This window comes from Mustela erminea, chromosome 5 (genome assembly GCF_009829155.1).
Source record: "Mustela erminea isolate mMusErm1 chromosome 5, mMusErm1.Pri, whole genome shotgun sequence".
Lineage (NCBI taxonomy): Eukaryota > Metazoa > Chordata > Mammalia > Carnivora > Mustelidae > Mustela > Mustela erminea.
The window spans coordinates 3,801,876-3,827,993 of NC_045618.1; the positions used below are offsets into that span (position 1 = coordinate 3,801,876).

General features: G+C 49.1%; 1 protein-coding gene across 7 annotated transcripts; it reads right to left on the minus strand.

The window, feature by feature from the left end:
- Nucleotides 1-2,223: 2,223 nt before the first annotated feature.
- RAMAC (RNA guanine-7 methyltransferase activating subunit) lies at nt 2,224-7,336 on the minus strand. 7 transcript variants are annotated; one of them, XM_032341981.1, is made up of 4 exons: nt 7,212-7,314; nt 6,631-6,679; nt 4,148-4,326; nt 2,224-3,440 (listed from the first exon to the last, which is right to left on the minus strand). In XM_032341981.1, the coding sequence occupies exons 3-4, from the start codon at nt 4,315-4,317 to the stop codon at nt 3,254-3,256; spliced, it is 357 nt and encodes a 118-aa protein (XP_032197872.1). In that variant the 5' UTR covers nt 4,318-4,326; nt 6,631-6,679; nt 7,212-7,314; the 3' UTR covers nt 2,224-3,253. The 7 variants fall into 7 exon arrangements, with proteins under 7 accessions (XP_032197872.1, XP_032197871.1, XP_032197868.1 ...); XM_032341980.1 differs by having other exon boundaries at nt 4,148-5,773; nt 7,212-7,313; XM_032341977.1 differs by having other exon boundaries at nt 5,845-6,679; nt 7,212-7,313.
- Between the last annotated feature and the right edge of the window lie 18,782 nt (nt 7,337-26,118).

Here is a 26,118-nt window from a genome sequence, read left to right on the forward strand (position 1 = left end):
ACGTCGGGCTCCCTGCTCAGTGGGGAGCCTGCTTCCCCCTCTTTCTCTGCTTGCCTCTCTGCCTGCTTGTGATCTTGATCTCTCTGTCAAATAAATAATTAATTAATTTAAAAAAAAAAACCTGACATTTCACTACTCAATTCTATCATAAAATTATAGATTTTCCTTTAGGCGAATAAATTACAAAGGGAAAATTAAAATTAAATCCTGTCTGTTGAGCATTATAAGGAATGCAGCTTTGAAAACCCAAACCATGCTAGAAATCTCACCAGATGGCTTTTTTCCGATCTGGTTTCAAGAGTTCCAACTGTCCTCAGAACCGTGACCCATGGTTATGAGTACTCTGGATAACCTCAAATCCTAGCACTCAAGAAAGAAAGAAAAAACAAACAAACGAAAAAAACCCTCTAGCTCAAGTCTCTAGCAAACTGGTCTCAAAAGGATGTTAATCTGGTATGTTTCCATAATCAGCATTTGACATTTTAAAATGTGTCAATTTCAAACAGCAAATGCTAATTTTAGCTCAATATTTATATAAATTTTCTTTGATATTTGAAATTTGTTCTATTCTGAAGGACAATTTCTTTTTCTAATTCATATATTAATTCACATAAGAATGACAAATCTTTACTCTCAATAAATCTCCTGCTCTACCTTATCTTCTGTCAGTTACTCTATACCCTTTAAATCAACACTGTGCTTTATAATTTACCAAATACTTCCCTCCCATTGACTCTGCAAATGTTTATGCAGCACCAGTTACGTGCCAGTGGGAGTTAATGGTCCAAAGCCCTAGTTTCTATCTTAAGCTCTTGTATGTTTGGTCACTTTTTTTATGATGACCCTGTGAAGAGGGGCAGGGTATTTTCTTCATTTTTATAGGTGAGCACGTAAGCTCCATGCTTAACCGATTTTTCTCAAGGTCCTCTACCTGGTAAGAACAGGACTGGAAGCCAGGGCTCCTTACGCTTAATGCTATAGGCTATTACAAAAGACTATTTGAGATTAATTCCATTTAACACTGTTTTAATTCTTTCTTCAGATCATTCTCTGAATTATCCTTAAATTTTTTAATGTTATTTTCTGTCTCTCCCACATGAAGCAGAAACCATGACTTTCATTTCCTCTCCATTTTTTGTTTTTGTCTTAAAGATTTTTATTTATTTGACAGACAGAGATTACAAGTAGGCAGAGAGGCAGGCAGAGAGAGCGAGCCCCGGGGGGGCGGGAAGCAGACTCTCCGCTGAGCAGAGAGCCCGATGTGGGGCTCAATCCCAGGACCCTGGGATCATGACCTGAGCCGAAGGCAGAGGCTTTAACCCACTGAGCTACCCAGGTACCCCTCCTCTCCGTTTTAAGCATAAAGGGGAGTCTAATGGTGACTGTTTAAAAAAAAAACAAAGACGAACCACTACCACCACATGGGCTGTTTATGCAGAATACAGAAATAACTCACGTTAAAAGGACTCATCGTATTTTCCAGCAGGCAGGGCTGATACTTAGGCCATCTGTGAATATTTCAGTACTATTGGAAAATAACCTTTCCTTGGAGACCCATCCCTCACTCCAAGCCCTGCCCCGTGGGCCCATAGGCCCCTGTAAGTAGTGCCAGCAGCCGGCACAGCAGACAGCCCAGCCCTGAGGGTCCTGCTCTAAAGCTGCGGCCGCTGCCACCCCAGTGAGTCAGTGCCTGTGCTTTGTCACTTGATGGGTATGTTTTAATAACCCACCCGCCTGCAGAGAAGATCGTGGTGTGCAGTGAGGCCATTCTGGACTGTCTAGGCTACATATCTGCAGTATCCAGAAAGAGATGTAACAGCACTGTGCCTACTGATGTCATCAGAGGGGTATAGGGAAAACCCTTATCTTACTCTTAAAATTTTATTTACATTTCAGTGTGAAGACCTGATTTATTAGATCCTTTCCAATCAAAGTTACCTGAAAGGATGGCTCTTCATGAAGGGGAGTAGAGGGGAGAGTTGGGTCCAGAGCATGGAGTAGTGCCTGGAGAAGTCAACCTCAAGGGCCTAGAGTGCAGTGCTAAGAGAGAAGGCCACAGAAGGCAGGTTTGGGTAGTTGCCTTTATACTCCTTTTCTCTATGATGAAGCTTCTACTCTTAATATTACTCTCAAGCCAAATAAGCCTTTTCAACAGATATAAAGGAAACAGCAATAAAAAATGAAAAGGTTCATCACATTAATGAATGGTCTAACTGCCAAAACTTGAGAAATTGCTTAATCTTGTAAGTACTTTATTTGAATGAAAGCATTGAAATGGCCATTAAAATGATCTGGAATATACTGATCGGTCTGAGAGGAAGTTCTGGCATCATGGTATTTGTACGAGAGGAAGCAGCGAAGATGCACATTTGGAAGTGAATATAACATTGTACGATCAATTCATATAAGTACATAAAAGTACGTAGTCGGAATGCAGCATTATATACACACTACTGAAAAGGAAAGGAGAACATTTACAGAGTTAAACTTTCTTTTAGAACATGTGAATTTTGATCTGCTTTAACTTAGCAAAAAGCCTCACGGTTTGTAACAAAATGACTGTGTGCCCCGATCTCACCCACCAGTAGATCAAGACACTGAAACAGAGAATGTTCCCTTCCCCAGTTGAAGGTTTTTATTTCTGACATCCTCTAAAAAGAGACCAAAGTGATTGTGGACATCACTCTTACCTGGAGTAATGATAAAAAGTACCACAGTCACAACAACGAAAGCCAAAAAGAAGCATCTACAGTTGTTTTACCTTCAACTGCTGATGCCATGTACAACACATCACAAGTGCGCATAGTTGTGCATTCGGGAGTTGACTGTACTAACCGCTGTAAAAATTTGGGAATGAGAAAATCTGAGTATATGGATACTTCCTTATCTTGCAAAGTAAAATCAAGCATTTTCCACTTTATAATTTTTATTTCTCTGTAAAACAAAGACAGAACTCCTGGAGGTCAAACAAGGAACACAGACACCAATTTCAAAGCACTATTAAGTCATGAAACAAAGAAGAATCTGAGGTAGAAGTCAGGCAATGGAATCCACAACCTTTTTAGGGGAATACTGAACCAGCACATCTCTAGTAAGATCTTTTTTTTTTTTTTTTTTTTAAGTCACAAGTTCCAAAAAGTTTATAATCCACTCTCTGAAATCAGATATAAAACTATGACCAACAGAAGATACACACAAACTTTTGTCATGTTAACAGAGGAAATGATTTCACAAAAAGCTGCTGACGTTTCCATCAGTAGTAACCATAGGGAGGCCGTTGGTTGTAACCATAGTGTCCGTATTGGTGGGGGTAGTAAGGTTCTTGTCTGTGCTGCGGGTAATTGTTACCCCAGGATCGTCCGTGCCACTGATTGGATCGATTGTCACTTGGCCACCCCCGTCTGCTATCCCTACCTCTAAACTGTCTGTTATCTTGCAACCTACAACAAAAAAAAACAAAGATTTTTATACTTCCCTTTTTAAAAAATACAAATGACAAATCTATCCCGCTGCATTTCATTTCTCAACCTCATACTCCATAAACAAAAGTGTAAAAAACACTTTTCTCTGCAGAATGTTATATGTAGCAACAGTGATATTCAAAACTTTCCTAAGATTTAAATCATTCTTCCAGTATTATACTGGATACACTTTGCAGAGAAATAGGCAGACCACGACACGAAACCCACAACAATAGGACAGTTCTGAATCAAACTGAGGTCTATTCGATTGTACAAGAGCTATTCTGAATTATGAAATAGACGAAATCCCACTGTATAACTTTCTTAAAGTAAAACCAAAGACAAGGCCTTCTTTATGGAACCTAGCACAAAGTTTTGTAGAAAACTCTAGGTTCATAAACTATATTGGCAGAGAAAATAAAATGTTAGCCTACAGAAAGAATATTTTAAAAAACAACATTAAAACACATACACAACTGAACAGCAAGGAAAAAAACACACAGTGCTGACAAAACATTAAAGTAAATCTTTACCAGCCACTCACTGCTTGCAGGCAGTGACTAGGCAAGAGGTATACGGTTCTGAACAGAAACACTGGCCCCTGGCCTCACTGGCCTTAATGGGCACACGGAGTAAAGCCGTCCTCTCCCACATCAGCCACCTGCGTCTCCTGAAGTAATACATACCGATTGCCTCTGTTTCTCTGGTTCCCACCGGCTCTGCTATTCCATTCCTCGACGATCGGCGGGGACTCGGGAGGGCGTTTCAGGTACTCCTGGTACTCTTTGTCAGCTTCTGTGAATCTGCTGGCAAACATCTCTTCAAAGTTGGGAACAGCTTCAGAAGTGTCTGTCATCCTGAAATTCTGCACAGTTTTTAATAGGTTTCTGTGAGAATTTTTAAAAACATAATACTCTCTCACTCGACAGTGAAAAACCAAGAAATGAACAATTTAGGCAAGGTATGCGTAAAAGTCTTAGTATATTTTTAAATTTAAAATGGTTTTAGATACTTCATTCAGTATTTCCTGATTTCAGTACCACAGGCATTGTGCTAACAGGTGCTTGGGATACAAAGATGAATGATGTATCAGGGCCTCCACCCCGCAAAGAGCTTTCAGTCTAGTGTAAGAGACAGACCTGGTGCAAATACAGAGGGAGGAACAGTGAATGTCCAGAAACAAAGCTGGAAAAATGGGGAGGGACCAAACTGTGAAAAACTCTGTTCCAGGCAAACAACCCTGCCCTTATTCTGGGAGGAAAGGGGAAGTCTTCAGCCTAAGTGGTATAAGCAGGGAGGCCTGTAGGGCAAACTGACTACTTAGAAGGACCTCTTTGCTAACAGGGTAGGGAAGAGACTCATGAGGACAGACCAAAGGCAGATTGCTGCAGGACTGGAGGCTGAATCTGAGGCAGCAACTGCACGTGCAATTTGGTAGGAATTCCATTAGAAATGAATGGACTGACTGACTAATGGACTGACTAGACAACAATGACTAGATGTTGGCAGAGGCGGGTATAAAGGATAACTTTCAGACTTCTAGCCAAATGTCCAGATGGGCTGTGGTGCCATAGGAACCACAGGAAAAAGTGTGGGTGAGGATATGGAGTCTGAAGTTAGTTACAGGATGTACATCCACATGGGAGAACCAGCTCCCAGTTACCCATTTTGGGTCTGAGAAGTAGGGTGATGATACATATGGGAGACGTCAGCAGTTTTGTTGGTGGTTAACGCTGTGAGAGTGGATGAGATTTCTCAGGAAGGCTGTGGAGTAAGAAGTACATCAAGGAACAGAATCCTAGACCACACTGACCTCTAGGAAAGTTGGAGATAAAGAAGGGATAAGAGGGGAATACACACAGATCAGATGCAAAAGAGCTTCCCACAGGAGAATAGAGTGAATGGTCCTCAGTGTGGAATGGCACAGTGACAGAACCAAGAGGAGAAAATTAACTGGACTTAGCCATCAGGAGGTCATTATGTTAGAGTACTAGGGATGGAAGCAGGACGTCAGTTCACTGAGAAGTAACTGGAAGCTAAGGAACTAGAAATCTACATGGATTACAGAGTGAGCTTTCGAAATGCTTCACTGAACACGAGAGGGAAAGAGTAGTAGCGAAGGGGTTACTGGAAGAGGACCTCCTGTCTTCCCAGGACAGTGTCGCTGAGGTTGTTTATAGGAAAAGAAAACCAGTAAGAAAGAGAAACTGAAAATACAGGAAAGATGTGAAAATGGAAAGGCAAAAAGGCATTTAAATGAACAGCTACTCAACTCTGGGGTACTTTATAGAGGCATCCAATGTAGTCTTACTCTGGAACAAAATGAAAATTATGTTAAATACTATCTAACAGCTAAAAAAAAAAAAAACCTGAAACCTCTTACCAGCTGGGTTCGGCAGGCCGAGTAGAATTTCTGCACCCACATTCTCAGAGACCCTCTACCTCTGAAGAAAGATTTGGCTCAGGCCACAAGAGCCTCATCCTTGAGAAGTGAGGGGACCAAGAGTTCCTTCTCTTCATCCTTACGCACGGCCTGGAAGCCCCATCAGTATTCTGTAGGTAGCCCCACCTGCCGCACTTGCCGTCTTCCTCGGCCAAGCGGTGGTCAGTACTCCCACCCCCCGCCTCTCCTAACCCTAACTTCAGCTTCTCGTCGCCCTACTCTCCGCCTCAAGACTCCTAAAGCCTGCCTTATGATTCGGGCGTGCGGGACCTGCCTGAATCTCCCCCTCTCGCCTGACGTCCCACAGTTACTTTTCTTCCTGTGTTACTTCGCCTTTGACAAACACACGTGATGGTGGAAGACCGCGTCTTCCTTGATTCTTCGCGGGATCCCTCAAACACGCCAGTGTGTCCACTCCTGCCCTTACCCCAGCAACGGACAGCAGGACTGCCGTGCGGGTGCAAGCGGCACCACCCGGACGCGCTCTTTCTCCCAGTGTGTCTGGGACTGGCTGACTGGTGTGTCGTCAGTTCTACGGAAAACCGCGGCTGGACTTCCACAGGAATCCGGGAATCTCAGAAGGACGGCCCACACCCACCAGACAGGGCAGACTGTGCCCTCAGGCACAGTGCGGCTCCCACGACCCCTCCCACAGGTGGGCAAGCGTCTTCCTGCGCGCTCCTGAGCGCGTTACACAGGATTCCGGTGCATCTGAGCTTCACTTACCCGAGCGATCTGAGGCGGCTGCCCCCGTTAATGTTTACGCTGTTTCGATCTGAGGGAGGCAAAACCCGCTTGATTCCCTCCAAGGAACCCTCAGAAGAATGGGCGGGGGGGCTGGTTACAAGCGCCCCGCCGGGCCTCCTACACCAGTGCGCTAGTCGGAGCGCTACCGGGAACGAGCTCCGTTCTCCTCGTGGACAGGAGGGGTCCGCCCTTCAGACTCGCCCTCCGACACCACTCGTGTCTGTGCAAGTACCACCACCCGCAGCTGCCCGCGGCCGACTGGCACCGGACGCGACCGCCTGCCTGGGCCTTCGCTGCCCGGGAGACGGGCGCAGACCGCCAGCAGGGCCCGGCAGGGCTTGCCCACCACGGTCCTGACAGGTCTGCTCCCTCCCGGGGCCCCTCAGCGCCGCGGGCCGCGACGGCCCGGTGGGGGCCGACAGGGGTTCCCGCTCCATGAGGCCCCTCGGCTCGGCCCTCCCTGCTCCCCGTGGACTCCCCAACCGACGACCGGCCCGCCGACGGCCGCGTCCATCCCGCTCGGGCCGCACCCCGCCCGCCACACACGCAGAAACACCCACCTCCGGCCCACACCGCGGCCAAAGAATCGCCCGCCACTTCAGCTCTCCAAGGTAACGCAGCCACTCGAGCGACAGGCCGACATTCGCCCCACTTCCGCTTCCGGCGGGCGGGCGCGGGGGCGGGCCCAGCAGGTATCGCGAGATCGCGGGCTCGCTTGCGGCTTTTTCGCAGTAGCTGGGTAATGCGGGCGAAGTGCGGACGGCGCGGGCGGTGCGCCTGCGGGAAGTTACTTCCCTGGCGCTCTCAGCCTTCGCTCCCTGGGATGTGTGTGTGAAGCGTCCCCTGGCTGGGCGCCGGTGACGGGTGGGGACAGGCGTTCAGGAAATATGCGGAGAGGAGGGGGGAGGCCACTTCCGGCGAGGCGAGGGCTGCGGGGGACGGTGGGCACGAGCGGAGGGCCTCGGCGGTGCCACGCCCCTCGCCCCGCGGGAGGACGGTGTCTGTCGTCCGTTCAGAACCGGGTTTTGCCGAAACACCCCTCTGCACCCGCTGACTTCGTCGGCGCTCAGGAACCGCCGAGCGTCTTGGCCGTTCCTTCCCGGATGTTCTGCGGTCGTGGCCGCCGGATCTCCCACATGGAACCGGGCCCCGTCCTTCCAGACGGCGCTCCCGCTTTGTTAGCGTCACCACCGGACACTTGGATGTCCGCAGTTGACATTTTCCCCCCTTGACTGACTGCCGTCCGATGTCGAGTTCTGTCGATCGTCCCTCTGCGGGAGTGCCCGCATCCGCTCTCCCTACCCACCGTCCACCCGCTCCACGTTCCCATTACCAGCCCTGAACGGGGAACGCGCACGGCTTTTCTCCTAGGTACCCTTCCTCCGGCGGCACTTGCCGCCCGCCCACCTGACAGAGCTGCTGTGATCGTCACTGTGACCAAAAGTCTTCCCTGGCTCCCTGTTGCCTGTAGGTGAAAGGCCAGGTTTATTAACTTGGTTTAAAAACTCTTAACTTCAATTTTTGCCGTTCCCCTTTCGTTCTCCCTTGCCCGTGGCAAGGTCGCAGGAAGCACCTCTTGCATGAATTACCCATTACCTTTCTAAAGACTGCTCCTGTCTCTTTCTCCTTGGAATACCCTCCCCTCCCATCTTCTAAGGATGCTGAGATTCTGTCCAGTCTTTATTTTTTTTTTTTTTAAAGATTTTATTTATTTATTTGACAGAGAGACATCACAAGTAGGCAGAGAGGCAGGCAGAGAGAGAGAGAGGAGGAAGCAGGCTCCCTGCTGAGCAGAGAGCCCGATGCGGGACTCGATCCCAGGACCCTGAGATCATGACCTGAGCCGAAGGCAGCGGCTTAACCCACTGAGCCACCCAGGTGCCCTGTCCAGTCTTTAAAGCCAGATAAAGTGGCCTCTCCATCTAGAAATAAATTTTCTTTCCCGCTGAATGTCCATCCTACTTTCTGGACCATTCATCATTCATGCAGATAGTACCACTTTCTAATTTTGAACTAAAATTGTGTACAACTCTTCCCCATACTAGACTGTAAACAGACCTTTATCATTCCTACGTTCTGGAATGCGTAATGTTGTGCTTTGCACAAAGCGAGCCCTCAATAAATGTGGCATGAGTGTGGAGCTGTGAGCGTTCCAAGCCGTGTTTTACAAACACTGAGCCAGCAAAGTGGCTAGATGGTATGGATGAGGAGCTCTGGTAGTGTCCATGTGGGATAGTAAAGGTGAGAGAGGAAGTGCAAGGTTGCAGTAACTCGAGTAACACTCTCCTTAGTAACGGAGTGGATAGTGGGCGAAAAGGATTATGAGGATTCAGGGAAAACTGCAGCCCTGTAAGCCTGGGAAATGGGGACTGAGAAGGGATAGCCATAGACTGAGTGGGTTTTATTTCTTTGAGCGAGAGCAGGGGAGGGGCAGAGGGAGAGAGTAATCACAAGTCGGGCCAACTCCGTGCAAGGGCAGAGTTGGACATGGGGCTCAACCCCACACCCCTGAGATCATGACCTGAGTTGAAACTGAGAGTCAGAGGCCTAACTGACTGAGCCGCCCAGGCACACAGGGACCCCCTAGGGTGAGTTAATTTAAAGCAGGAGTTAGCACGGTGCTCAAAAAGATTTGTAGAATTTGAGATGGCAGGTTAGGAATACGGGACTAAAGCTGAAGAAAGAGAGGTTATGCCTAAATATGTAAATGTGTGAGTCATCCGTGAAGAAACAACAGTTGAAATCATCCGTGTATATGATCTTTCCAAAGGAGAAAGTATTTATAGAGAGGAGCAGAAGGCCAAGGCCTACGCCTCAGGAAAACCCATATTTAGGAGGAAGGAATAGGAAATATAAACTTGAAGAGGAAATTAGAATAAATACATGGTAGCAGTGTAACAGTAGAGAAACTTAGTAAAATGCTTCCCCACCTGGTATCAGGAGTCAGGGAGGACAGTCGGAAAAAGGAGGGTGGTGGGAGACCCATTTGTTTGCTTCTTTGTAACTTTATTATAGCATTATTTCCAGGTGATGAGGGCTTGCACAAGAAAGAGTATATTTCTTTAATTTCATAAGTACTTAGAAGCTCCTAAGCTCCTGAGAATTTCTGTAAAGAACTCTAGGTATTCAAATCAATTTCAATTCAAATCAATGCAACTATTTCTGCCCATTAATTCTTTCAATATTCTTTCTTTAAAGAAATATTTAGGGGCACCTGGGTGGCTCAGTCAGTTAGGCATCTGCCTTTGACTCAGGTCATGATCCCAGGGTCCTGGGATTGAGCCCTGTGTCTGGCTCCCTGCTCAGCAGGGCGTCCGCTCCCCCTCCCACTGCTGCTCCCCCTGCTTGTCCTCTCTGTTTCTCTGTCAAATAAATAAATAAATGGAATCTTTAAAAAAAAAAATTATTGGGGCATCTAGGTGGCTCAGTCAGTTAAGCATCTGCCTTTTGCTCTGGTCATACTCCCAGCGTCCTGGGATCAAGCCTCATTTCAGACTCCCTACTCAGCAGGGAGCCTGCTTCTCCCTCTCATTACCCCCCCCAACTCGTGCTTTCTCCTGCTATTTCTCTCTCTCTCTAATAAAAAAATACAAGATTTATTTATCCACTCTAGAGAAAGATTTAAAATTTAAATCAAAATTTAAAATTTAAAGATTGAAAAACCTTTAAAAATACAAATAAAAATATTTTTTAAAAATTAAGAAATTATTTATTTACTCCAGAGAAAGAGCAGGTGAAGGAGGTGATGGGGGGTGGTGGGAGGAAGGGACAGAGGGAGAGAATCTTAAGCAGATTCCCCACTGTGCAGTGGGGCCTGATGCAGGGCTAGATCCCACCATCAGGGGATCATGACCTGAGTCGAAACCAAGAGTTGACTGGACAGTAATGTCCCTGGGCCTGTGGATACATCTGGAAAAGATTGCCCTATGTTAGTTGACTTTTTTGTCTCTGTTACTAATCTTATATCTCAGTTTTATCTTCAAGCAACCCTGTAAATTAACTTAGTTTTACCCATAATTTCAAGCCTTATGTCAACCCAGTCATCTGGAGGCAAAACACACCAGCAGATGTCCCTGGGGGATTGTGGCAGCTAAAAACTCCTACTCTCAGAGGCTGTGAGTGACCTTGGACTACGACCACTTTAAAGATGGTGAAACTGGGGTTCCAGCGGTTATGCAGGTGTTTCAAGGGGCCCAGCTGGTGAGTGGCAGCAGGACTTGGTTCAAGTCTGTGCTCCTTCCACAAAACCTTGCTCTGTCCACAGTGAAACACTGTTTCCTCCCATTCCTTCCATACTCCACACATGGGGAGCCACACTGAGCCCCCTTACTGCTGTTGCCCAGCCCCGACTGCCCCGAAGTGGGGCTACCGGGGAGCCCAGAAGGCAGGAACTCTGCCCCTGCTGCCTCCCCCCAAAACACGCAGCCAGGACAACCTACCTGTTGCCTCATGTTCTCTACCTCTGAACGAATTTCTCAAAGATATATCTCACAGGCAGGACCCAAGTCAGAGGGCTGATCCCCAATGGAAAGGAAGGCTGGGCAGGTGAGCTTTTAGTTTCCTCTTGGGAGAGGCAGGACTCACAGGTGGCACATCCTCCAGACAGAGGAAGGATGTTCGGAAGGTGCTGGCGGACAGGAAATGTGACAGTTAGCCCTGCGCTCCAGTTTATACTCCATTTGGCCTTGTGTTATGGTTATGGTTCCAAGCATACATAAAATCACAGTATTGAAAGCACTGTAAAGGACTATCTGGCTGAACACTTTTTACATTTTTAAAAATTTTTATAATTTTTTAAAAGATTTTCTTTATTGCTTAGAGGTAGAGAGAGGGTGAGAGCAGGGGCGGGGGTGCAGAGGGAGAAGTAGGCTCCCGCTGAGCAGGGAGCCCGATGGTGGGACTCAGTTCCAGGACCCCAGGATCATGACCCAAGCCAAAGGCATACCCTTAATCAACTGAGTCACCCAGGCATCCCTACTTTTTTTCTTTTAACTAATGCCACAGGAGATGAAATGACTTCTCCACAGTGTTGGTCAGTGGCAGAACTGGAACCAGAACCTTCAGATGTACTTCACGATTTAACAGATGTCTTTTGAATTCCTATTAGATGCCAGGTTCTGTGCCAGGCCCTGAAAACATCAGCGAATAAGGGTAAAAGCCCTTCCCTCGGGGGCTTCCGTTCTAGTGGGGAAGATGGTTGGTTGAAAAAGTGAACAGAAGAGTGACTCCACAGGGCAGGAGGACAGAGGGCAATGGGCCCGTCACTTTGGAGCATGTCCTCAGGGAACGTGGGAGTGCGTGGTTTTCATCTCAGCCCATTTCCTTGTAAGGTGGAGCTCTCACACTTTCTCCCTCTCAGGAATATACAGATGGAATACTGTGTTTATTTTTGACGTCTGTTCCTTTCCTAGTGAGTAGAGGAATAGGTCTCTCATTTCTGGGACCAAGCAGATGTGGCCTACTGTGTTCTGAAACTGTGCCCTGTGGCAAGATTGAACTTCTGTGCCTATAGCTTGAGTCGGAACTACAGGCTCACAAATTGTCTTTCTTTGTATTGTTTTATTCAAACCCCCTTTCCTGGGACGCCTGGGTGACTCAGTGGGTTAAGCCTCTGCCTTCCGCTGTGGTCATGATCTCAGGGTCCTGTGATCAAGTCCCACATCGGGTTCCTTGCTCAGGGAGCACCTGCTCCTCCCTCTTCTGCTGTGCGTGTGCTCTCTCAAATGGATAAATTAAAATCTTTAAAAAAAGAAGAATAAAAAAAAATAAGCTACCTTTCTTCCCTCTAGCCTGCCTGCCCCACCCATGAATATACTGACCGTCTTCCATAGAGCCAAGCACAGGGATGGGCTCAATAAATAAATTCCTGAAAAAGAATTAAAATACAAAAGCCTTCCACTCACTTTTTTCTGACCTGGGCAAATGTCAACATGTTTCCCTGCCCTGCTTTTATCTTCTGCAGAATGGGAATAATAATCCTTTCTCTTTCTCTGCCTCAGTAGGTTATCATGAGAAATAATTACTGCATATACGAAGTGCTTTATGTTCAAGTGAACAAAGACATTATGCAGATGCTAATGATAGTTATATGCTACATAAATATTTAAGCGGCATGAAAATGCTTCAGATTATATGCAGCATTGGTTTAGAGAATTTTCTTTTTTAAAAATTTATTTATGGGACGCCTGGGTGGCTCAGTTGGTTAAGCAGCTGCCTTCGGCTCAGGTCATGATCCCAGCGTGCTGGGATCGAGTCCCACGTCGGGCTCCTTGCTCGGCAGGGAGCCTGCTTCTCCCTCTGCCTCTGCCTGCCATTCTGTCTGCCTGTGCTCACTCTCTCCCCCTCTCTCTCTCTGATAAATAAATAAAATCTTTAAAAAAAATTTATTTATGTATTTATTTTAGAGAGAGAGAGAGCACGGGCCTGCACGCACCACTGAGGGGAGGGGCCGAAGGAGAGAGGATGTCAAGCAGACACCCCGCTGAGTGGGGAGCCCACTGCGGGGATTGATCTCAAGACCCTGAGTTCAGTGACCTGAGCCGAAGTCAGAGACACAACCAGCTGAGCCCCCCAGGCGCCCCCCGAGGCATAGGGGTAGATTCACATCTGTCCTCCTGTGACTTTTAATTACAAGGAATTGTTTTAATCAGAGATAATAAGATCCTAATCCAGTTCCGGCCCTCGTTGCCATCCTCCCACAGGAGGAGTCCTTGGCGTAAGGGACTTTCCCCAGGAGAGGGTAGGAAGCAAGCCTGTGCTAGTTCTTTTGTTGCTACCTGAGCTTGACTATTTCCTGTAGGAGCCGGTTGGTATCCTCGAAGAAATCACAGAAGGAAAGACGAGCAGTCTTGGGGAGGAAGAAGCTATGCATTGGGTTTAGTGGGTTGGAACTAAAGTCTCTTCCCATTCTTGTGAGATGAAGGGTTTTTCTCTCCTTTTCCTCTTGTTTGTTATGTAAATAGTGGCCCAGTCTATGTTTTCTAGGTGGAGGAGACTTGGATTCAAGTTGTGCTTGAATATCTATCTGATTCTGCTTCATTTGGCCGGGCCCACGCGAGGCCCCGTGATGGCTCCGTCTTTAGTGTCCTTCCTTCACTTTTCGTGGCTGCTTTCTCTGCGTGCTCCAGTGCCCGGCTCTCATAATCTACTTCAGTGTCCTGTTCCCGTCCACCTCTTCATCAAATATGCCTGCTACTCTTAGAAGGGACCTTGGAAATGTGCAGAGAGGCCAAGAGACTTGTCCACTGAGGTGATCATCACAGTTTAAGTGTTTCAAGCATTCTCCAAGCGGCTGGGACAGGCATGAGTAAGTCAGGATCCTTATCTGAGGAGGAACTTCTGCTAACTGCCCCATTTTAAGAAGGTCTCAATCCAGGATCTTGGCAAGCTTCTTGTCTTTGATGACAGGGTGGCCTCTTCTGCCCTTGTGGGAAGGCAGCCTTATCTGGTGATCTTTCCAAAGAAAAGTATGGGAAGCCCCCTCTTAACAGGGCGGTGTTATGTGAAGCAAGTGTCTTCGATCTGAGTGAGTGTAACGTAGGGAACAGAGCACCAGGCAAGGAGTCAAAGACACTTGAGTTAAAAATCTTACTCCCTGTGGCTTGTTGCAGGAGGTCATAGACAGGGTGTGACCACCAGATGACCGTGGAGCTGGCCTGGGAGCCATCAAGCTCCTCACCTCTCCTTCAGCCTTCCAGTGCTGGTCCTGCCCACCATGCCCACGGCCGGAGCTGTTTTCAAGGATGCAGCCTGGAGAGACAAGAGACAACCCAGTGGAGGCCTCTAGTAAGCGTCTGAAAGTCTGGCAGGCAGTGTGGAAATCAACCTGTCTTGTGGCCACCCAAGACAAGCCTCAAATGTACATTCCCTTGCTTATGAAAGTCGCCATCCACTGATCTGGAGGGGCCCGCCTCTTTCTTTGGTCTCTCCCCGCCTTCAGTGGGGGGTGGGGCAGTTTGCAAACCAGCCTATGTCCTGCAAGTCACCCCGCCCCTGGGTCTTACTTTCCCCACCTTGTTCCTGACCCCACAGGTGGAGTTGAGGCTTCAGCCTCAGTTCCCTCACCTTCTCCATCCCAGACCTACAGTGCACCCACTTCTCGCCCCTTCCCCCCATTTGTCTTCCAGGGTCTCAGGGCCGCTGCGTCTTGGGTCAGTGTGCAACCTGCTCTTCGGGTCTGTGCTTCTGCAGCTCCTTCTGTCTCCTCTGTTTTCATGTCCCCCACTCCCACCCCCGAGCCTTTCCTTCTCAAGTTTCTCAGTCTCAAAACAAAACTGATACCTGCCCTCAATCCTGTGTCCTCCTCTGAACACCTCGGATCTGCTTTCTCCACACCGTGAGCCCCTCACCAAGAGCCCTGCACACCTGCAGCACTGCACCGGCCCCTTTCTGCCCCCAGGCAGGCCTCTGAGACCAGTGTGGCACACTTCGCCAAGACGAAGTTGACCTGGGGCCAAACGCAGTGACTGGCTGTCTGAGGCTTCGGTTTATTTCGTACCCGTGCGGCATCTGACACTGTCCTCTCCTTGCTCCCTTACACCTTGCCGCCCCCTTGTTTCCAGGTTTCCCATGATCCTCCTCAGCCCCAGGTCACTGTCACGTCTCTGCCTCGATCTCCTCGGCCGACTCCTCGGTCCCCTGTTCATCCCTAAGTGCTGGTGTCCCACGACCCTGTCTGTACTCTCCAGGTGTCACCTCTGCATGCTCAGTTTCTCTGTGACTCCAGCTTCCAGCCCTGTGCTGACGACTCAGCAGTGGTGCCCCCAGCCAGCTCTAGACTCATAAGTCTGAGCTCTAGACTCGTAAGTACTGCCCACTAGAAATTTCTCTCTGCAGGTCTAGCTGACATGTCCACAGGCGAGTTCATCCTCCTTTCTGGACCCATTCATCTGCAGGGACTGTGTTTTCCCAGTGACCCACACCAGACGCTGGCGCTCATCCCGGACCTCTCCCCCTCTCTCGCACACCCGCCCCTCCCCGTGCCCTGTGGACCTCAGCTCCTGACTGTCTCTTCAAGCAGAGAGCCTACTCTTCCCTGCTGCCACAGTTCTGACCCTCACCCCTCACCTCATGCAGACCAGACAGCCTCTAACTGTCCCTGTAAGCCAGCTCTGCTCCCCTCCAAACACTTCTCTACCCCGTAACAGGTGTTCTTTAATTTTTATGAAACACGCAGAGAAGAACTGAGAATAACATAACCAACCCCGGTGTGCCAGCCAGCTCGGGGTGGGGGGGGGGGGTCTTTCTAAACCACAAAGCCGGTGACTTCTGTCCCTTGACAGCCCCCCCTTTCCGGGGTTCCTCATTGCTTCCAGCATACACTCGAGTGTGGAATTCCAGCCTGGGGAGACTCATTCTGTCCTATGCAGTGTCTCCTGCCACTCTCCCCACGCGGACTAAATGCGTGGCCGCGCAAACCATTTCAGGTTCCTGGAAGACTGTGTTGTGTTGTCTTTGTGCTGTTCCTTCTGTTTGCGGTGCCCTCCCCACTCTGGTCTACTCGGTAAACCCTAGCCTGTTATGTCACCTTCGAGCGGCCTCAGTCGTACACCCCTTCTCTGTCCCCACCTCCAAGGAGAACCCATGATTCCTTCCTGAATATCTTGCACGTGTATAGCCCCATCTCCCTAAATTAGAGACTCCTTGAGGGCAAGGCTGTATCTTTCACATCTCTGGCGATTAGCGTAGAATCTAGTAACCTGATACATAGTTAGTGCTCGGGAATGTTGACTGCTCCGGCCCCTACCTTCCTGTCCCGTCTCGTATTTGAGAAATCTTTTCCCACTTGCTTTCTCCCCAAGCGTGTATAAAGACCCTGCCCCCCTCCTGTGCACAGCATGTGTGTCCCCTGGACACCCCTTCCCTGGGCACCCTGGTCACCTTGTGGAACCTCTCCGTGGTGCCTGCTGGAGTGTAGGTGCTGTGAGCTCCCCCCACCCCGGACCACCATGCGTGGTCTCTGCCTCCCGGGCACCTGAGCACCGGGGCCAGGGTTCGAGGCAGGGGAGAAGCGTTTGCGAGCCTGCGAAGGAAGGAAGTCAGGCTTGCTGATTGCTACGTCCTCCAGCTCCCAAACTGTGTGATTCGAGGTTCTGAAAACTGTGACATAATCTGGAAGTTTTCTCCCAGCAGATGGTCAGAACAGTTGAAACACCGATTCAGACAGTTGGCAGATACGAAGGTAAACAGTGAAGACAGTGAGTCAGAAGGAAGGTGAATCCTCCGGCGGGAAGGGGAGCATTGGCCAACAGCCTCCTGTGGTCGCCCGCGGGCCTGCACCCAGCGGTGGGCTCCGTATGTTCGCTCCCGTGATCCGTGGGCCTCGAGAGCATCTCAGAAAGGTGTCTGACAGCTTCCCTCTGACTAAACCCCCGCACTGGCTAGGAAGGAGCTGAGAGCACATTATTTCTTTCTCTGGAGCAAACATTACTTTTATCTTTCCCTTCAGTGTTTCACTTTAGTTTGCTCATTTTTGTAAACTCTAACACCAAGTTTGGTCATTTATTTAATATTTTATTTCTGTCCAGATAGAATGCTAGAGAAAGGCCCCTTAAATGCTAGAGAACCCCCCCCAGAGATGTTTTGGGGGCTTGTGACCTTGTTTATTTTCTCTTCTCTACGAGCACTTATCCACACCCAGCATGTTTCTAGGGTAAGTGCTGCGGGGAATGGACAGAAGGGACGAGACGTGGAACACAAATCATAGAATGTAAGCGAGGAGTCCAGTAGAGGATTGTCCCGCTATATTGTAGGCATCATCTGAGCAGGACGAGGTAACCCCATCAAGTTCAGGGAAGGGTAATCCCAGCGAGGTATCCGGTGTAGACAGACTCGAGGCTGAGGGAAAACTCAGCAAAGTGAAGTTAGGGCAGATGCGTGCACACACACGTACACGTGTGTGCCCACAAGCAAGCAAGCACAGATGCCAGAAGTGAGCCCCTGGGAGGAATCTGGGCATGGGGTGTGGCGGGTGGACAAGGCTCCCCACTTCCCCTTTAGGCCGACTCACTCCCTCTCTACTCCTCTCTCTCCCGAGACCCCCCCCCCAAGAGAACTGCTGTGTAACGTTGCCCCCCTCCTACTTGGAATGTGGGTTGTGACCTCTGCTGACATGGGGCAACGCGTGTCTCTCCTTGACTTTGGCCTGTTCCAGTGAGACATTGCTAAGGGTTGACTCTGCCTCCCTCCTGGCAGGTGAGAGCCTGCCCCCTCCCACAGGCGTGTGTCGGGGTGGGGGGGGGGAGAGCTTTTGCTCCATGGGGACCTGGAGCATTTTTAGGTGGAAAGAGCATCGGCTTTCCATGCAGGCCAGCCTGAGTGACCTTAACCAAGAGTGAGGCTATTTCTCCTTATTTCTAGAATGAGATGGTAACAATTATTATCTTCCACTGCTGAGATGATTGTAGGGCTTAAGAAACGTTAGTGAGTCCCCCCACACTCCTTCCTCACCATTCTCCAGACCGAAGCGAAACACTCTGACTTGGCTGGTTTGAGCAGGGAGAGGCTCTGAGGTGAACCTTTTGCAATGGCCCCGTGAAAACACGCCTGTCACAACACCCCCACCAGCACCGTCTGCTGAGCGCGGACTCCAGGCCCCGGCACTGCCTCGGAACTTCATTATCTCCTTCAGGCCTTGCTGACTCGAGGTAACTCGCCCAAGGTTACACAGGCACGCAGAAGGGAGATTCGAATCCACGCCCTCCTCCCCAGAGAAGGGACACCAGACAACCTCAAGAACACCGCGTCGGAGCTGGAGGTCTGAGGAATAGGCGACGTGAGACAGGCCAGTCACGACTGCCCCCCATGGCTGAGAAATGAGAACCCGGATGTTCGAGGCATCGGTCAAGGAGGCACCGTTGGCTCGTTGCTCGAGCTGGCCGTGGACTTCCACGTAGCAGCTGAGACTCAGTTCACTTTGACTTTGGTTTAGTCCAAAGCAGGGATGGGAACGAGGCGAGGAGTCCGGGGGGGGGGGCTCCCTGAGGCCTGCCATCCTGCGCCTCAGGGAGGTGTGCGCACACTCTAGTGTGTCCAGCGATCCCATGCAGGGTGAGGTGTCCGCCAGGTCCGAAGCATATGACCCAGTAATGATATGGGCCACCACGGAATGCCGTCAGTCTGTTGCTCACAAGGCCACATCACCTGGACCTGAGAACCACGGCTTCACCCTTGAACTTCCTGCCCGGTGTGCAAGCACGTGCAGCAGCCTCCCTTTCCCGGCACGTACACTGCAAGGCCTAACAGTTTTCCATTTGTGTCCACTCGTGTCCACTGGGGTGCTCTCCGTGGGCAGGCCTGGCCACGGCCTGCGGCAGACGCACCAGCACAGAGTCTGTGCTGCTGTAGAAACTGAGGAAGGCCGTGTGTGTCCTTACCCAGAGGGCCAGCCCTTCCTCAAGCAGAGGTGCGAGAATTTATGGATGGCGACACCCAAAATTGTGTTCAAAAGAGGCTCTGATGGAGACAGAGAACTCATCGGTGATTGCTTGGGTTTGGGTAGGAGAGAGGGAATGACAACGAAGGAGCTTTTGGGGGTCAAGGACCATGGAAATATCCTGAAGCCAGAGAGTGGTGGTGGCGGCAGCACAACTCCGAAACTTCGCTAAAAAGAGAGAGAGAGAGAGAGAGGAGCAGCTCTGGTTCTGCATGAACAGTTGACAAGCACTTTGTTGAAACCCCAGCCTAACAGACCATGGACCACAGAAGAGAAGGTTCTGGCCTAGAAAGGGTTAAGAGCAGAAGCAAATCATTAGAATCTACAGTCACACATCCAGCCTTGAGTAGTCTTCCTCCTGATGGGCCTCCTTGGAAAGAGGATGATTGCAATATTTTTTTTTTAAAGATTTACTTATTTTAGGGGCACCCGGGTGGCTCAGTCGGTTAAGCCGCTGCCTTTGACTCAGGTCATGATCTCAGGGTCCTGGGATCAACCCCATTATTGGGCTCCCTGCTCAGCAGGGAGTCTGCCTCTCCCTTTCCCTCTGTCTACTGCTCCCCTGCTTGTGCTCTCTCTCTCTGTCAAATAAATAAATAAAACCTTTTAAAAATGTATTTATTTCAGAGAGAGTGCGGGAAAGTGTGTGAGTAGGGGAGGGAGAGGCAGAGAGAGTGTCAAGCAGACTCCCCGTTGAGCGTAGAGCCCAACTGGGGGCTCAGTCCCACGACCCTGAGATCATGACCTGAGCCAAGATCAGGAGTCGGAGGCTCAACGGGCTGATGTGCGCAGGCGCCCGACAGTCATAGTATTAACAATGCCTCTGACAGAAATGGCTCGTCCCCTCGTCCCCTCCCCCAATATCCACCCTCCCCTTCCGCAGAGAGGGGGGGCTTTGAGGCCCTGGTCTAGAGGTGGGTGGACCTCGGCGGAGTCTGAGGTTAATAGCCAGAGCCATCCTTTCTCACTTCCAGGAATCTTTCAAAATCCATTTGAGTTTTCACATCAGTTCTCTGTGGTAGAGAAGTTGTTGCTCTGAAAAGAAATGTCATGGTGAGACATTCTCAGTGCCACAGTCACTAAAATTTGAAAAGGGTGTCAAAGAGAAAAAAAAGATACCCTTAGTGGCTCTGCCTCCCCAACAGCATCTGTCCGTCTCCCTCTGTGTGTGTGTGTGTCTGTCTCCAGGCCCACCCACCCCTCCATCCCCTGCCTTCGACCACCACTTGTTCCCCCACCCGGTGCAGATCTGAGAGAACCAGTGTCACCAGGGTTAGGAAGAAGCCTTGTGCAGTCGCCACACCAGGGAACTGGGGCGGCAGGGAGGGGCACGTGCACGTGAGTCTCCTCTACCCCCTCCCCACCAGGTGATTTTAATTACCTGCACCTGTGGCTTGATTCAGAGCCCAGGCCCCCCGCTGGAAACATCCAGAACTCCGAGTTGCTTGCTGTTGCCTTATACCGACCAAGCTTGTGTAACCGCACTAGCGTACCAGTGTCTCGGGAAACCAGATGTCAGTTTATGAAATTATGGTGAGAAATACACCTTCTTTCCGATGGGCTACTCCTTTCCTGGCGTCTGAGCCTCTGGGCCGCCGACCATGCCTTTCCACCTCGGCCTCCTTGGAACACAGCTGGTGCTCAGTAAATATTTGCCAAACTGAGCTGAAATTTTGCCGGGGATCAGCGTTGTTTATCTTTCGCCATTTTTTGGTTGAACAGGAGCTAGAGATGTTTTACTCAGCGTATTTTCTGAGTCAAACGCTGTTTCTAACCCATAAGGAGCCATGCAAACACTGTATGGCAAATTTACCAAGAGGCCATTTGTCTGATTTTCTACCCCCAACACGGCTGACTTCGTTCTAAAGCAAATTCTTCTCCGAGGATTTACCTAGCAAGAAGGCAGTCCGCCTCACTGTGCGCTCTCCCTTTTCCTCTATGTTGAACTGAGTGCTGTAAAAGATATGGTAATAATAGCACACACAGCTACGGACGGTCCACTGCCCATCCCTGAAATAGATCTTCAGTAGAAGAACAACAGTGTTGTCATTTACCCGGTGGTATGGGAAGCAGAGATCGGAACTGCAGACATAAAAAGACGTATGAGTCAGCGGAGTCTAATTTAGCCTTGGTAGTAGTGTGAGGCCTATTATTAGGTCCATTTTCAGGGAAAATTGTATTGTTAGGGAAGGAAGCATCCCGTCCCTTTGTCAGAGCCCTGGTGATGAGATCCCTGGCCGTAGGGAGCTCTTTTTCAGGCTCTCAAACAGTCCTCCCCTTCCGCCCTCTCCCCATCCGATCTCCTGCTGATCTAAACACCCGTGAAGGTCCCCAACCCCTCTGACAAGCTCAGACCACCCCCCGGGGTCAGGCAGGAAGAGTTTCTGGGGTAGGGTTGGTGAGGATGTCTTGCTCTGAGCTGTCGGCTGCTGTGACACTTCCTCTCTCTGTGGTCTGTGTGCCCGGGGCTCGGCCCCTGGTCTCTCCTCATCCTCCGCGCTCTTCACGGGAACCGTGTCCGATCCTGTGGCTTCCACTGCCGGGGCTCGATCCCACGACCCTGAGATCATGACCTGAGCCGAAATCAAGAGTTGACCACGTAACCGACTGCACTGCCCAGGCGCCCCTCAAAGCAGTGCAGTTTGGAGCAGCTATTAAGAATGCTTGCAAACGACTGTGGGTAAATCCTGTCTCTCTGTGCACTTCTAAGTTTCCCGAAAGAGAATTCTTTTCTTTCCTAATCAGGAAAGAAGGGAGGACACAGGTGACATAATCAGTTGTGTCGAAGAAAAGAAGGTGGAGAAGAGGCAGTAATTCACTGACCCCTTCCCCAGCCACACCTGGCACATCCCTGGAGACTCCCCAGAACCCTCCAGATTAGCCGTCTTTTCCCTTTCCCAGTGCCCGACTGTGAAGACAGATGAGATGATGATCGGCCTCGAAGCAGAAGCCTCTAGTTTGTCTCTAGTTCTCTATTCTCAAAAGAAAGTACTTTCTAGACCCAGAACTTCCCCAGGAAAGGACCTTATTTTATTCATTTCCATAACCCCAGAGCATGCACAGTAGGATGCGGATTCTAGTGTGGCACCACGGGATACTATGCAGCTGGGAAAAGGAGCGGTTCTTTTTGTTCTGTCCTAGAGCGGGCCACAAGGTACTTAAGGGGGAAAAGGCCAACTGCAAAGCAGTGTGCATAAGATGGTACTGTCTGCGTAAACGAGGAGGAAGGAAAGTTTTAATTTCTGGAAAGATGAGTAAGAAACGGGTATCTCTGGAGAGGGAACTGTGTGGTGGGGCCAGAGAAGTCAGAGCAAAGATTTTCACCGCAAACCCTTTGAACTTTTTCAGTTTTAAACCCTGTTGAATGTTTTAGTGATTAAAAAAAAATAAAATTTATTTAAAAAAAATAAAAAAATAAATTTAAATTTAAAAAATAGATGTTAAATTTATTTCAAATATGCAGAACAGGTAAATCTGTGCAAACAGAAAGCAGGTAAGTGGTAGCCAAGGGCTAAGAGGAGGAGGGAGCAGGGAGTGACAGATTAATTGGGAACGGGTGTCCTCCTGGGGTGAGAGAACTATCTGAAGCTGGATGGTGATGATGGTCTCGCAACCTTGTGAATGTACAAAATGCCACCGAATTGTACACTTTGTTTTTTATGGAGGTATAATTGGCATAGTGCACACTTGCAAATGGTGAATTTTATGTTACGTGAATTTTGCCATAATTATACACAGATAATTTTACGTGTTCTATGTAATTATATTTTTGAATGAGCAAATGAATGAAAAGATATAATGCCTATTGTATTTATAGGCCTAAATTAGATCGTCTCTCTCTGTAATGAGATGTCCCTGCTTTGTGGAGTCTTTTTTTTTTTTAATTAAAAAAAAAGTTTTTGGGGACACCTGGGTGGCTCAGTGGGTTAAAGCCTCTGCCTTTGGCTCAGGTCATGGTCCCGGGGTCCTTCTCTCTCTCTCTCTCTGCCTGCTTTTCCATGTACTTGTGATCTCTGTCTGTCAAATAAATAAATAAAAATCTTTAAAAAAAAAAAACAGTTTTGGGCGCCTGGGTGGCTCAGTGGGTTAAGCCGCTGCCTTCGGCTCAGGTCATGATCTCAGAGTCCTGGGATCGAGTCCCGCATCGGGCTCTCTGCTCAGCGGAGAGCCTGCTTTCCTCTCTCTCTCTCTGCCTGCCTCTCCATCTACTTGTGATTTCTCTCTGTCAAATAAATAAATAAAATCTTTAAAAAAAAAACAAAAAAAAAACAAAAAAAAAACCAAAAAAACAGTTTTTGTAAGTAATCTCCACACCCAATGTAGGGGTCAAACTCATGGACCCCAAGGCCAGGAGTCTCAACCTATACCAGCTGAGCCAGCCAGGTGCCCCTGCTTTGCAGAAGTTTCAGTGGGAAATTTCAAACATACACAAAAGTAGTGGCCCCCTTACCTAACCCCCAGCTCCGACAGTTAGCAACTTGTGGCCAGCCCAGCTGCACTGATACACTGAGCCGCTTCTCCTCCGTATCTCCCGGATTATTTTGAAGCAAATTTCAACTACTGCTGTGTAGACCTCTAATAGCTAAGGACTCTTTAAAAAAAGGGGGGGGGCGCCTGGGTGGCTCAGTGGGTTAAGCCTCTGCCTTCTGCTCAGGTCATGATCCCAGGGTCCTGGGATAGAGCCTTGAATCGGGCTCTCTGCTCAGCGGGGAGCCTGCTTCCTCCTCTCTCTCTCTCTCTGCCTGCCTCTTTGCCTACTTGTGATCTCTCTCTATCAAATAAATAAATAAAATCTTAGAAAAAAAAAGAAAAAGGAAAAAAAACCCTTATTTATAGTGTGTTACCATCTCTAAGAAATTAGGTTATTCCTTAATATCATCAAAGGGCAGTGTTCAAATTTCCAGACTGCCTCGCAGATATGCTTTTAGATTCGATTCATTGCTCTGTGGTTTAAAGAAACCAAACTGCTTTTCCCAGAACCGACCTGATAAGTTCATTCCCAGCCACAACGAGATCTTAAAGAAATTCAGGTTTCTTCATGAGGATGACTGAAGTCGGGCAGCATGCTCTTAAAGTTCCAGTCCTGCTCAGGCGTTTTCTTGGAGGAACCCCTTTGCCTGCCGTGACCCACGTTGCTGTGTGGCGATGGAGGCCAGTCTTGAAAGGCTAGTGGGATGACTGAAATCCTCGTTTGAGAGGCCGCAGTTTAGCGCTGGAACTCACCAGTGAGCATCTCCGGTCTCCCTTTCAGATATGAGTATGGTAGTCCCACTTTGGGCGGCGGGGGGGGGGGGGGTGTTCCAAGCCTCCTAGCAGATGCCTGGATCCACAGAGAGCACCCACCCCATACAGACAACCTGTTTTCCTGCACACAGATACCTGCGATCATGCGTACCTGTGTACCAGTTAGACACAGCAGGAGATGAAAACAGTAACTCATTCTTTTTTTAATATTTTACTTATTTATTTGACACAGAGAGAGAGATCACAAGCAGGGGTGGGGAGCAGGCTCCCCGCTGACCAGAGAGCCTGATGCAGGGCTGGATCCCAGGACCCTGAGATCATGACCTGAGCTGAAGGCAGAGTCTTAACCCACTGAGCCACCCAGGCGCCCCAGTAACTCATTCTAAAATAGAACAATTGCAACAATACAGTGTAACAAATGTTATGTTAATGTGGCCTCTCTGTCCAAAGACCTTACTGGGATACTTCTTATTCTTCCCATGAGGATGTGAGATGAGAAAGCGCCTACAGGAGGAGATGACGTGAGGTGGGGGACGCGGGCACGTGTCTGCGACAGAGTGTTGGGCGGCTGGTGACCTGGGATGTGTCGGGATCATCTGCTTCCAGACCTTGTGTTGACTGCAGGTAACCGAAACCCCCGAGAGTGAATAGTGGGTGTGCGGCCGGGAAGCTACTGGATCTTAATTTCTCCCTCTGGCTTATGCAGTTCCAGATGCCCGCCCTTCTCCCCCTGGGGACTCCTCGGTGGCTCTCAGCTCCCCACACTCTCCTGACTGCCCTCATCGGTCGTCAGCCCCCTGAAGACGGGGGCGATGGCCCTCGAGGCATTGCAAGTTACAGTGGAAGCTGTCCCAAGAAATTCTGAGGTTTGACTCTCTGCTTTCTTCTCCTCTATTTTTGTCCCCTCTGTTTTGTGTTTGTAACGCCTTGGTGGACCCGCATAAGTACGTATTCCTACATGGCCCATCTCAAGGCGGACTTGATTCTCTTCTATTCGTCTTTCTTCACATTTTAGTGACCGTTTTCCTTCCTCCGGCACCTCTGCGTCGCCGCCCAGATGCTCGGAGCTTTAGTACGATGCTCATCTTCGGTTAATTCTTACCCCTTCCTTCACCCCTCAGTTCTACTCTCCTCCCAACGTGCTGTGCTTTCCAAAGTGACCACTAGCTTATGTGCAGGATTATCAAGCCCGGAAGTGAGCGAGAGGACCCCCCTCCTGCAGGAGACCGTGACTCTGTGGCTGGACAGTGCTAGCTCAGGGCGCGGCTTCCTCTCCTTGCCAGCACCTTAGTGCAAAGGTGCCAATACTGTCCGTTTTACAGATGACAAACTTGAGGCCTGTGGAGTTTAGTTAACACAACTGAGCCTAAAAGGAGGGGAGTAGGGGTAAGAATCGAGACCGTCTGCTCACCTAACTACAGTGCTGTGTTGCTTAAGCCTCGGAAGTGATTTTTTTTTTTTAAGTTTTATTTATTTATTTGACAGGTAGATATCACAAGTAGACAGAGAGAGAGGGGGAAGCAGGTTCCCTGCTGAGCAGAGAGCCTGATGCGGGGCTCAATCCCAGGACCCTGGAATCATGACCTGAGCCGAAGGCAGAGGTTTTAACCCACTGAGCCACCCAGGCGCCCCTCAGAAGTGATTTTTGTGGTTACAGACAGGGGAGTTGGTATTTACCCGAGAGCAAACACAGTAGCAACCACTTCCTTTTTTTTTTTTTAATTAAAAAAATTTTTTTTCATTAACATATAATGTATTATTTGTTTCAGGGGTACTGGTCTGTGATGCAT

What these genes read in the sequence shown, in the direction of transcription:
- RAMAC (XM_032341977.1), bottom strand. Translation starts at nt 5,886, where the DNA reads ATGTGGGTGCAGAAATTCTACTCGGCCTGCCGAACCCAGCTG. An exon ending in CGGCCTGCCGAACCCAGCTG is followed by an intron (nt 4,327 to 5,844) that starts GTAAGAGGTTTC and finishes AAAACTGTGCAG; the next exon opens with AATTTCAGGATGACAGACAC. An exon ending in CAGAGAAACAGAGGCAATCG is followed by an intron (nt 3,441 to 4,147) that starts GTATGTATTACT and finishes TTTTTGTTGTAG; the next exon opens with GTTGCAAGATAACAGACAGT.